Raw genomic sequence first — 13,128 nt, forward strand, 5'->3', positions numbered from 1 at the left:
TTGTATTTACTATTATAAGTAGTAATACAGGCAAAATGATAATTATTTTTTAACAGTCATCAGAATTTTTAATCTTCTTTAAATGTAAAAAATAATAATAATATACTGAATCAGAGTTGTTATACGAGAGCATGAGAATTTATCAGATATTTCAGAAGAAACCCTCATTGTGAATAGTGATTGTATTCATCCATTAGCTTGGCTATTTAAAATTTTACAAAGAGAGAGAGAAAAAAAAAAGCAATCAGAAACAACCCTAAAAACCACAAAGGAAAGCAACTGATAAACTTCTGAAAATTTTTTAGTGTCGTATAGTAATACCCATGCATGTAACAGCAGACTTCTGAGATGCTTCAGAAAAACATAGCCATATCAAACATATTTTATGAGTGTAATTTATTTTATTTAATGAAAGGAACTGAAGTTAAGCATGCTAGAATATCTGAAATATTAAATTGGCATTATGCTCTGTTTTGTTTGCTATGATGTTACATATTTTGCATTCATAAAAAAGAATGTTCCTGAAGTTCAAAATTTCATTTAATCTTTTTTTGTAACAGTATTGTAACCAGAAACAAACAAACAACTGAATGGAAAACAAACAAACAAACAATCAAATCTTATTAAACAGTACATTGATCTTCTGTAGTTTTTCTTATTTTTGCAGATGATTTTTGTTCTTTAGAGTAACTATGAGGGTGTCTCCATCATCTGGAAACTTAATTAAAGACCGTTTTTGACATACTGCTTATTTATTTATTTTTAGATCCTGGACCCCCTGCATTACTTGCAGGTGAAAGAGTTGGCTCTGCTGGAATTCTGCTGTCATGGAATACACCACAGCATCCAAATGGGAGAATTCTGTCCTACATTGTTAAGTATAAAGAGGTCTGCCCGTGGATGCAAACAGCTTATACTCAGGTCACAACAAAGCCAGATAGTCTGGAGGTTCTTCTTACCAATCTTAACCCTGGAACAACTTACGAAATTAAGGTAAAAGCTTTATGAATACTGTTTAGTTTGAACTCTCCCTTGTTGTGCATTGTATGAAACTATGTTAAGTGCACTGATTTCTGATGCATATTGTTAATAACTTCTGCTGTATAACAGAATACATGTAGCAGGTATTTATTTACTTCGGTGGCTTTTAAATATACTTAAAATAATTTCTAACCACAGTTGTTCTAAAACATAGTTTCTTCTATTAATATTCTTACTGACATATAATATGTGGTGGAGAGCACAGAGCATAGGTTAGAATTTTAAAAAATGTCTGAACACTTCATCTTCACTGAGATTTTGTCTTCCAAATCACTGGTGCACTTTGGATATTACACATAGATTTCTAAATCACCTCAACCAAATCTATGAAAACATATGTACATGTGTAATTCTTTATTTGAATTTAAACTTAATTATTTGAAGAATGAATTATCTGTCCTGAATTTTCATCTGTTGTCATCTAAAATCTTGCTCACTTTCTGATCAATAACTGTTTTCCTAGTACTGAACTGAAAAGTAGGCTTCTTTCTATATTGCAAATACACACGCATACGACACATTCTCACCCCAACTATGTACTTGTGATGGGGGAGTGCCAACAACTTCACTCGCTGAACAGAAGGATACAGATACACACAGCTACACACTTGATGAGAAAGTTCCTTTTTACTTAATCGTCTTTCTATTTTCCCTTGTGTTCTTGTGTGGCCTGTAAACATCTTAGCCTGGTTTCCCCATGCCTGAATGTTCTACCTGTTATCGTTTCTTGAAGTAAAAAATATTGTACCATTCATTGTCCTTTCCATAGATTTTATTGCTTTGATATTCACAGGAGGTATCTACTGTCAAAATCAGCACATGTATTTTCATGAGTTCTATATGCAGAATTTGGATTAGGCACTCCTGATCCATCTCTGAACTATTCAAGTGTAAATAACTTCAGATGGACAGAAATGCATTATTGTTCTCTTGGCAACATTTGCCATGAAGTTCTCTGCCACTTTCACAAGAACCTTGGATAGGCATTTCTTTTTAGTGTCAAGAATAAAATGAAATAATATGCTTAGTTTGTTTCATTCCATGTAATGTGAATTTATACCATGGAAAAATATTAGATTTGGCAGTCAAGGAGTAGAGCTGTGCAGTAATCCTTTGTAATAATGATGTGCATATGTAAGAAAGTAGAAATCTAATTACGGCTTGCTACTGTGGGGAAACTGCTTGCTGTGAATCTTGCAATGATGACCTTGTTGGTAAAAAGCAGAAATGTTTAGACTTTGATCTGCCTGCAATCATCTGTTGAAAAAGAAATTAAATAATCAGCTCCTATTAGAAAAAAAAAAAAAGAGTATTATTTAGACTAAGCTCATTAATCTGTTCACATAGATAAAGTTATTAAGATAGTTCAGTTTATTTGTGTGAGATTAACTTTTGAAGGTTTTGCAAATTCTCTTCTTTGCTCTTCCTTGGGAAAGCTGTAGGACATTAAAATCGTGTTTTACTTCGCAGTATTTGCCTTAGGCTGATATATTTTATATTTTATATATATATTTTCTTCTCATTACTGATGTTTTAGCCATTGATCATAGAGCTGAATTTGACTCATGAAAGTGACTTTAGACCCAGCTATACTGGGCTAGCAGGGACCTGATGGCTTTTGGCATGAGTGACTAAAGTCTGTTGGCAAGTGGAGGGTTGTTAGCCTATCTACTGCTTTGGTGGGCTGCCCCACTAGCTGACCCACTAGCAGTCTCACTGAGATAGAAATATGTTGCCAAAAAGAAACATTAAATATTTTCCTTGTCCTGTGTAATTTATTTCTTTGCCGGTATTTCTTGGATTTTTTGGGGAGGAGGCAGTGAGTGGTTTTTTGGGGAGGAGTTTGTTGTGTCATTTAAAAGCTCTTCATTTTTGCATGGATGAAAATTTGTTATTGTTTTTAGCTGGTTTCTTGTTAAATTTCTTCTGGTACGTATCACAACAGTACAGTTCAAAATAGCATTTTATAAGCTTTGAATATTCCAATCTATTTCTGACAGCCCAGTCTTGATTTTTGTTTCTAGAAATCTAATGAGGAAACATTTGTAAAGAAACAATAAAAGAGATTGTTTGCTATTGCTACATATTTGAATGTTTGCAAGATTTTGGGCACCTGATCACTGATAAATTTGTAAGAATATTCAGACAAGTAATATTTTTCCTAAACTTCAAATAATTAGTATCAACTCTGTACTTCAAAGCACAAGCATTAATACTCCTTCCAAATTTGAATTACAACTACTTGAACTGTGTGAACTTTTGTTATCCATAAAGTAACTTTTGTGGTTTTTTTTTGTTTTTTTTTTTTAACTTGCTTCCAAACTTTTTGCTATAATGTCACCCTGTGGCATTAGAGATGTCTAGGAGCTAATGGCGCATTTAACAAACATTTATTTTATCTTCAAAGCCAAGCAATATGTATAATTGACACCTCCACTATGCAAAAGTTTGTATACTTTTGTCATATTACCCTGGACTTTTTTTTAAAACTGCGAATCTCAAATTGGAAGACTTTCAATGTATTACTCAGTTTTCTGGATTCTTTCTACCATATCTGTTTTGTTCATTTGTACGTTTATGATTTAAAAGCTGGTAGGAGAATCTGTGCTTCTCCTTAAGATATTCACACTTCCTGTACATCCTATAGGTTCTCTAATTTGATTTATTTTTTCTTTAGGTTGCTGCTGAGAACAGTGCTGGTGTTGGAGTATTTAGTGCTCCTTTTCTTTTCCAGACTGCAGAAAGTGGTAATTTTAACGAACCCGCTTATTAAAGCTGCCCTAATTTGCTCAAATACAGCATCTCTGATGCTTCATATTTTGTATTTGTACAAGTTATGATACATTTAGAAGAAAATCCCGATTCTTTCTGTATTTTCTCACTCAGTGGAAAATGGTGCTCTTTGTCCTATTTGCTAGTAACAGGATGTAACGTGTGCACATGTGGAGGTTCTCATATGAAAACTCTGTTTCTCTTGGTGTTTTTCAATACAAGTTTCTAGGTAGGCTGCTTCAAAAAAGTAGTGTCAGAGGAGAGCAGAACTATCTATGAATCACACCCATCAGCTAGTGCCTGCAGCAGTACTAGGAGACTGGAAGTACTAGGATCAGTTCTTGAATTGCCTCCTTGTTTCAGGCTGTGTTTGTTCATTGCCTAAGTCAAAGTACCTTCTCTAAAAAGCCCAGTGGAGAATATGTTTTACTAAGTTTTTATTCTTAAATATAAAGAAAAAGGGGTGAAAAAAGGCACAACTGATATGAAAATATGACTTGATGAATTTGAAAATGAAAAAGAAATACATTTTTAGGCTATATTTCCATAATTTTTACAAATTTACTATTTTTAGCCTTGCTTTTCCAAGCACTTCAGGAACAGTTGAACCTTGACTGAAGTGCTGGCACCAGGCCTGTTCTGTTGAGGTGTACGAGTCTAATTGAAATATAGAATTTGTGCTGCCATTGTGGTGATTGTCCCTGTGTGTGTGAGACTCCAGGCTGATTTCTGTAGCAGTACAAACTGTGATGTCAAACATAATGTCAGTTAAAGGCAGGAAGACATTCTCCATGAGATTTCTGAGATAACAATGAATTATAAAACCAAATATGAGAAGGTGTAGCTAACTAACTTGGAGGAGCTATGCAAATCATTATTCTTCACTATTTTGTAACAATCACAGAAAACCAGACTTCAATGGGCTTTATTAACTCATAGTTGACAGAGGACTAGCATTTTTCTATATGAGAACTTCAGCTTTTTACTTTTTGATACTTTCTGTTCATACTGTATTAAAGGTAAAACCCTTATTATTAATGTAGTTGGAAGACCTGTTGAAATTGGAGGTGGGAGTTGTAAGTCACCCTGATCCTGTTTTTCTTTTTTTAAGCTTTTGCTGTGATGATTAAAGAGATGCCAACAACTTGATCAAAATGAAGTTCAATTTAAAATAGTAAAGTTATCTAGAAAAAGTTAACTAGAGTGGATAGTTGTGTGGACAGTACGGTTTTCAACATACAGAGGGCTTTTTTGAACAGGTCTAACTAAAATGGTTATTTTCCATTTAAGATCACTGAATACAGGAGAGCAGAAATATTTGAAACGTGATAGGTTCTTTGGGTACTGTAGTACTAAATTATAATGAAAATCATTTTAGATCATGGTAGATTTGATTCTGAAATACATATTTAATGAGAAGAAAAGTACGTCTCACTGCTTTTGTTTGTTTTGTTTTCAAGCTCCAGGTAAAGTAGTGAATCTCACAGTTGAAGCCTTAAATTATACAGCTGTAAATCTGATCTGGTTTCTCCCTCGACAACCAAATGGAAAGATAACTAGTTTCAAGATTAGTGTGAAACATGCAAGAAGTGGAATTGTAGTGAAAGATGTCTTGGTTAAAGTAGAGGACCTTCTGTCTGGGAGGTTACCAGAGTGTAATGTAAGTGCTATAAACCTTTTAAATTAGAAATAGACTGAAGCTACAAAATACAATACAGTTTGAATTTTGAGACCATTTGGAGGCTTGCTTTTTGGAACAGTCCCCAGTAGTTTACATTTAGGCCTGAAGAAGGATATAATGTGTGAAGAAAAGACCTTCTGTCCAAAGTAGATTAAGAAGGGAATTTTACCTTGAAAAGCTCAGTTTAATCCTGTAACAATGTCAAGAAAAGATCAATTAACTGATATATTTTTAATAGAAAAGGATGGAATAAATAAATTCACTGTATTTACTGTAAAAAAAAAGAAGTGTGTTGTTTCTGTCACTGTAGAGATATAGTACTGTTAATATTTCATTTTTATATAGTCTTATAAAGCTTTGTATATTTTAAGTTGCGCTCTATTCTGCATATCACATTTCAAGATTAGTTTAATACTTTTCAAAGCAACATAAAAAGAAATAGCAGAGCGATATTCAAAAATTCTTTGTAGACAGTTGTTCAGAAACTTTCAGTGAATATTTAATTTAAGAATTTTTACCATCCCTCTGTTTTCAACCTGAAGCTAGTGTATAACTTCCAGAGTTTCTTGAAGAATATTCTCCTTTTCAATTTTTGTTCTTCTTTTTCTTTTATTCTGAGCCATGTATTATGACTATTAGGATGTCAAGTTGCCTAAATGTTTTTTTTATTCAGGGTGCTAGACTTAGTAATACATTGAAAAGTGCAGTTTTAAATGATTAAAAAGATGATCAGGGATTTGGTTTCAGATTTTATTTTCATGATAATCTTAAGCATTTTTGAGGGCTTTAAACATCAGGCTGATTTAATTTAGCGCTGAGAAGAGAGTATGCCACCTACTGAATAACATAACACATCAATGATTGTAAAGCCCAGCAGTTTTTCAGAGTTGTCTACTGACAGTATGGATCAGAAAACCTCTGTCTGGTACCTGCTATATATGTATATATCTGTCGATCTCTTTCTGTGCATATGTATGTATACATAAATGTAGGCATACAATATACACATGTTGAAAAAAGACCTTTCTAGAGATCATTTATTTTTTTTATAGAGAGGCAATCTGAATGATAAAACTGGGAATAGCTAAATGGAGACTAAAAAGCTCCTTCTGTTCAATTATGTTTGAAATCTTTTTGAATAAGGGCAAACACTGTATTACTGTCACTATCAAGATGTGCTAGCACCTCAAGTAATGAAATGATGAACTGATTTCAGTCATATTGAAGTTTGAAAAGAAAAAAATAGAACCAGATCCAGGTGATTTTGTTTCAAAGGGTTTCTGCCTTTTTTGACCTCTGTATATTAACAGTTGGTATGCTTTCTGTTTATACTATTTCATATTTGTCTTACTAGGATAACAGTGAATCATTTCTGTGGAGTACTACCACTCCTTCAACTACTTTTGGCAAGTCCACAATTCCTTCAAGTACTACAGTTACAGCAAGTACAGAAGCTTCTAGTCAAATGAGCTCTGTTTGGAATGAGCCAATCAGTTTTGTTATAACTAACCTGAGGGCATATACCACCTATCTTTTTGAAGTCTCTGCAGTTAACACTGAAGCAGGCTACATTGACAGCGCAATTGTCCGAACACCGGAATCAGGTATATATTACTTTCAAAAGTAAATAAAGTTCTCAAATTTATAGAAAAACAAAGAAAGGTAGGGATTCACTTATAGTGAAAAGCCAAAGGAATCAAAGTGTGCTCAGGACAGATCATTCTTTTCTCTTTAATTTTATGAAATAGGAAGGATAACTCAAGAACTTGAATTAATATTTCAATCAAATGAAAATTAAAAATAAACTAGAACAGAAAGGGTGTCAGTCATAGAATTAAAAGAGCGTATATATTGTATACATAGCAATAAACTTAAAGCTTCTTTGCATTTCAGGGGAAAAAGGAAAAAAAAAAAGCAGTATAAAGAAAACTCCTTTCCCATGGTTCCTCAGTCTGGAGCTCTTGCAGAATTTTAGTCAGTGCTGAAGAAATCTCTAAGCACTGGAAAAATTGGTTTTTGGATTACTCAAAATACTCTGAGAAGTTAGAATTGAAATCAACGCTTATCCAAGAGCAGAATGGGCAGTTGTGCTAATACAGCCATACTAGAAAACTCTTATTTCCAGAGAAATGTTATTCTGCCTTTTTGTTTGCTAGAACATTCTTCTTTTGTCTGACTCGGTTTGATATTGCTGGGCTGCTCTTTCATTCATCAAACGGTTATAGCACCATTCAAATGAAAATAAATGGAATTCTCTTCTAGCACTGTTCATCTGAATAGTTTTGCTAGCATTAAAACATCCTTAGTTGGCAGTTATGTCTAGAGAGGTTTAAAAAAGTTTACTTGGGCATTTTTGGAAATCATTTTTTTTCTAAATCCATATGGTTGAAAAGAATTGTAGCTGTTTTAGTTGTCTTTGGATTTGTTTAGTTGTCTTCGGAATTTTCCATTTCAGTAGTAATATCACTAACTTGTGAAGGTATACTTCAGAAAGGAAGGTGTGCTTCAGAAACGGATCAGCTTCTGTAGTTGCTTTAATTTACATGAATAGTTTCATGAAAATACAAGGTGCAATGTTTTTGCAGTCTCAACTGTATCTGTTTTTGAAGTTTTGAATAACAAAATGTCACCAGTGCTCTCAGAAATCAGCTATATGAGGTAATCTATAAGAAAAAAAACCTGTTTGAGAAAGAAAATCTTACTCTACATGAGCTCTATATTACTGGGCATCATAGTAGTATGTGAGCATCTTCCGTATGTAATCTGTATGTAATAAGTCTACATTAAACTTTATAAAATCCCGGACACCTTTATGTTTTAGGTATTGTTTGTATGCTAACAGTTCTTTCGATACCTTATGCAAGAATCATGTTGCCAAAAAAAAAAAAAAAAAAAGGAATAAAATTAAGACACTTTAATGAGCTGTGCTTTTAATGTAAGTTTTCTTCAGAGCATTTAATGCTTATATTTTAAATTAATTGTCTGGTGTGTGATTCTTTGGATTTCTAGATATAAATTATTTTATATTCAAAGACTTTTTTCAAAATTAAGTTCCAGAAGATCCACCACAAAATTTTGCCAAGATTAACGTTACTGCAAAGTCTTTCTCAGTGATGTGGGACCCACCAACCATAGTAACGGGGAAATTTAGTTACAGAGTTGAGCTGTATGGGCCATCTGGTAAGTCTAAATTGATTGGTTGATTGGTTGATTGTTTTTATGTCCTTACACTTGCATTCTTAGTGTCACCACCAGTGGAGAAAGAAAATTTGAAAGCACTGCTATGTATCCTTTTCAGTATTAGAATGACTAGCACTTCTTAAATAACTTTTAGACCTGCCCATTATAAGGATTTGTACACAATGAAATTCATGTTAGGTGTTCTTAACGGTAGAGAAAGCCAGCTCCTCTCATTCTTTCTGAAAAATGGAAAGCTAAACTCACAGCTAAATTAGAATGCATATATATTCAAATCATTCTGTATCTTACATTCACTCTTTCTGTTAAATATTTCTGGAAGATCTTAATCTCTGCATGGTTTCAGTCTCTTTTGGGGTTTTTGTATTTATTCTTTAACTCAGACGTGGTTAAAAAGACAAGGTTATGGGGCTATATAACTACATACTGTAAAAGAAGTGAACGAGCTGTCTACTAAATGGTTTTTTTTTGAATGATATAGGATAAGCAAGAGAAATTAATTTATGGACAGCAACAATAATTAAAGAAATAGATAAAAAATCTCCTTCTCTTAAAAGCCATACATACCTGAAATGGTATTTTAGGTTTCTTTGTTTTGTTGCTGCTGTTATTTATTTATTTATTTATTTATTTAATTTTTAAAGCCATTTAGTATTATTTCCAATAAGGAAATGCCTTATAATTTTCAGAAACAAATTTGGCATTTCATCTTCCTTAAAAGTAGCTCTGTTCAGTATAAGCAAATGATGAACTGTTTTATTTTTGAGCTACTATCTCCTCATTCTCATTCCAGGACATATTCTGAGTAACAGCACAAAAGATCATAAGTTCGTATTTCATAACCTTGTGCCATTTACAATGTATGATGTGTATGTTGGTGCAGAAACAAGCGCTGGTGTGGGACCAAAGACAAACCTCACAGTTTTCACTCCTGCAGATGGTAAGTAAGCATACAGAAATAAGGTAAGTAGGCTGTACATAGTAACTGGTGTCAATTTTTCTTTCAAAGACATTTAGTTTCCTTGCAACCGAAGGAATGAAGGTGTTGAAAGAGAAGTCTAATAAACTAATGAAATGAGCTGGTGTTGATTTATTTTTCCAACTTTATTTTGGAGTTCATACAGAGTCACTAAATTTATTTGCTTATAGAAGCCTTCAGAGGCTGTGAAAGAAAAGTAACTTCTGCCTGAGCAAAAGTAGTATTTTAGATATGGGAATTAAGTTGCATGTCACCCTTTTAGTCGTTAGATGGCAGCAAGTGGTAGGGAAATAACATTGCAGAACTCCACTGGGATATCTTTGTTCAACCCTGAAATCTCATTCGACTGATTTTCTCCAAATCCAGGGTCTCTCAGCAGTCTCTAAGAGAGCCACCTTTACAAGAGACCATAGCTCTGAGGGAAACACTGAGATTTTGTCCTGGGGCAAAGTGCTTATTAGTTCTGCTTCAGAGTCTCTCCTATGCTATGATTTGGAAGTTTGGACTCCCAGTAGCTCACTCCTCAGGGGCCAGTCCTTTGCTCGGTAGAAACACAATTTTATTTTTATATATATGTAAGATTGTACAGAATTATTGGTCTGCAGGTAAGAGTTCAACCAGAAAAAAAATGGGAATTACTATGCCATAGATAGGCAGTTTCAACATTGTTATTTTTATTATTTTTGTGTTACACAGCACAAATTTAGAAAAAGTCTCAATCGCTGGTTTCGGCAAAGCTTGCTATTAAGGTGTTCCTCCTGCTGCTACACCTTAATAGCAAGCTTTGCCGAAACCAGCGATTGAGAATTGTCCTATAGTTCCTATTTTTTCCAACAATGTCTGATTTTGTGAGATCTCAGAGGCAGTTTCCTGAGATGGCCCACCTCAACAGAGCCATTTTTGTCTTCTGTCTAAATTCAGTCAGAAGCCAAATCCTTTTTGATTTTGTTTTAAATGACATGGAATGTCTAATTTTAACATCATACGTGCCAACTTTCATTATGCAAGGAATTTCAGACTTGTCTTTTTCTGCAGTATATTTATAAGATATGACTTTTTCATACCAAATATGAATATAATACTTTTGAAAAAAACATTATTCTGATCTCTGACAGTCCTACACACAGTGCAGTATCATTATTAGTGTATAGTTAAAGGAGGATTTGAATTGAAATTCACTGTTAAACTGAAATGAACAAGATGTATCTCATTCAGTGTATTTTCTCTCAGCTTTTTATTTCATTCTTGAATGACACTGATGAATCAAGAATTAAGTTTTCATTTTAAATGTACTTAGAGTCCATAATTACAAATAAGGCCTACTAGCAGTGCATTAGCTTAAGTAGAACTATCCTAGCTTACATCATTTTACCATAGTAATATATATGTCATATATGTGGGGAAAAAAACAGTGTGAATATTTTTAGAAATGTACCTTATTTGCTGAAACAAACACATAAAGTAACTTTCTACCCGTGTAGGTGCAAGTTAGAGGATAAGAACTTGAAATTTTTTTAAATGCATATTGTACTTTGCTTACAGTGTTGAAAAAAACTTGTAATAATTGGTAATTAAATCAATTTTCTTCTTGAACACTTAGTCCCAGGTGCTGTATCAGATTTACATCTAGTAGAAGTGGAAGCTACATATATAAAAATTGTTTGGAGAAAGCCACAACAACCAAATGGAATCATTACCCAGTACAGAGTTAAAGTGCATGTGCAAGAAAAAGAAGTTACACTGGAAAACATTATTCTCATTGGAAAAAATAAGGTATTTAGCTTTTTTTTTAATACAGATTTCTTCGTTAGATTAAATCTGATTCACTGCCTTGTTCAGTAATTACAATATGTGAAATTAGCCACCTCAGATGAGTTATTAATGATTTCAAATGCCACCCTCTTTTTCTGGCTGTGTTTGAAAGAGGTTTGAAAGGCTACTATCTGTACTACATGAAAATCATAAAGAAATCTGGAGAAATCCAGATCCTGAATTTTGTAGCTATTGAAGGCAAGACTCCATAGCCAACCGATGATATTATTTTCACTTTTTAGTTCTTTTCAGCATAACAGTTCTTAGCATACCTAAAGAAGAGTATAGGTGCCTAGATCAGTAAATAGCCACTCAGGAAAACTTTCCAGATGTGGATGTGAATCCTATGGAGAAGTGAGTGCAGCGTAAGTCTCCTAGAGCTGTTCAAGTGCTTTACTTCCAAGGCACCATCTACATCCTTGTGTTTTAAGTGTCTGACACTGCATACTAAACTCCATGCTATGGACGTCTACATATAACATACAAATAAAATCCTTTATAGGACTTACAGTGACAACTTCTCTAGCTTTTGTATTTTGGGCACTGATGTGCTCTGCAAACCTAGGCCATTTTGAGCATGCTGCACAGAACTGTAGATAATTAGCAGCTCAAGAGAGTTCTTTCTGAGTTAAGGCTTTTAAAAAAGATCTTAAAGTTGAGTATAGCTGTCAAAACTTTGCAAATTCCTTTTTTAGAAACTGCTTGTCTTTGGATCTGGCACAGAATCTTTGTTTTTGATACAGAGTTCAGTGAAGGAGTTTTCTTTTAAGTTGCATGTTATAGATTAAATAGAGCCCTGGAGCCAGATGTTTAAAAAGGAGCTGGGGAAAATGATGAGGATAAGGATTCATTCATTAAGCCAGACTAAGATCCTTGAAAAGTGAAATTATGTAACCCTATAATTAAAGATTGTATCATAGTATATACAGAAAAGATGGAAAATTATCTACACAGACATAAGCTAATGCTGGGATTTCCTAATTTCTGAATTCTTAATTTAGAATCAATGTTGCTTTCTAAAGCTTATTGAATTTAATTTTCTAATTAAAGAAGAAAACAAATCATAACACTGTTTAAAGCCTCAGAGACAGAAGTTATTTTCATGTGAGTTATTTTCATGTTTTAGTGTAAGACGTTGGTCAAAATGAGTCATATATGTCTTTTACCTATTCATACTTAGGTTAGATTGAGGCTGAATATCTGGCTGTGGTTAATCTAACCTACATAAAATGGTAAAAAAAAGAATCACAGAATGACTTAGATTGGAAGGAACCTTAAAGATCACCTGTTCCAACTCCCTTGCTGATCACGCTGCCCAGGGCCCCATCCAGCCTGGCGTTCAACACCTCCAGGAATGGAGCATCCACAGCTTCTCTGGACAATCTCTTCCAGTGCCTCACCACCCTCCGAGTAAAAAATTTCTTCCTAACTTGGATTTTTTCTCTTTCAGTTAAAAGACAAAGACATTCTTCTTGTCCTAGGACTATTAGACCATATAAAACAGTCAGTCTCCCTCCTGCTTATAAACTCTCTTCAAGGAAGGCCATAATGAAGTCTCCCCAGAGCCTTCTCTTCTCCAAGTTATACAAGGCCAGCTCTCTCAAACTTCATTTATAAGAGAGGTGCTCCAGCCCTTTGGTTATCT

General features: G+C 33.8%; 1 protein-coding gene across 1 annotated transcript in view; it reads left to right on the plus strand.

Moving 5' to 3' along the window:
- PTPRQ (protein tyrosine phosphatase receptor type Q) overlaps positions 1–13,128 on the plus strand; it is a 121,558-nt gene that overhangs the window by 24,415 nt on the left and 84,015 nt on the right. Inside the window, exons 20-26 of the mRNA XM_085221943.1 lie at positions 767–993; positions 3,719–3,788; positions 5,274–5,473; positions 6,849–7,098; positions 8,546–8,674; positions 9,486–9,632; positions 11,272–11,444. Of these exons, the coding sequence (XP_085078069.1) occupies positions 767–993; positions 3,719–3,788; positions 5,274–5,473; positions 6,849–7,098; positions 8,546–8,674; positions 9,486–9,632; positions 11,272–11,444 (1,196 nt within the window). The remainder of the gene's footprint in view (positions 1–766; positions 994–3,718; positions 3,789–5,273; positions 5,474–6,848; positions 7,099–8,545; positions 8,675–9,485; positions 9,633–11,271; positions 11,445–13,128) is intronic.

The sequence above is a fragment of the Meleagris gallopavo genome, chromosome 1 (genome assembly GCF_905368555.1).
Source record: "Meleagris gallopavo chromosome 1, MGAL_WU_HG_1.1, whole genome shotgun sequence".
In the NCBI taxonomy this organism is placed as follows: Eukaryota; Metazoa; Chordata; class Aves; order Galliformes; family Phasianidae; genus Meleagris; species Meleagris gallopavo.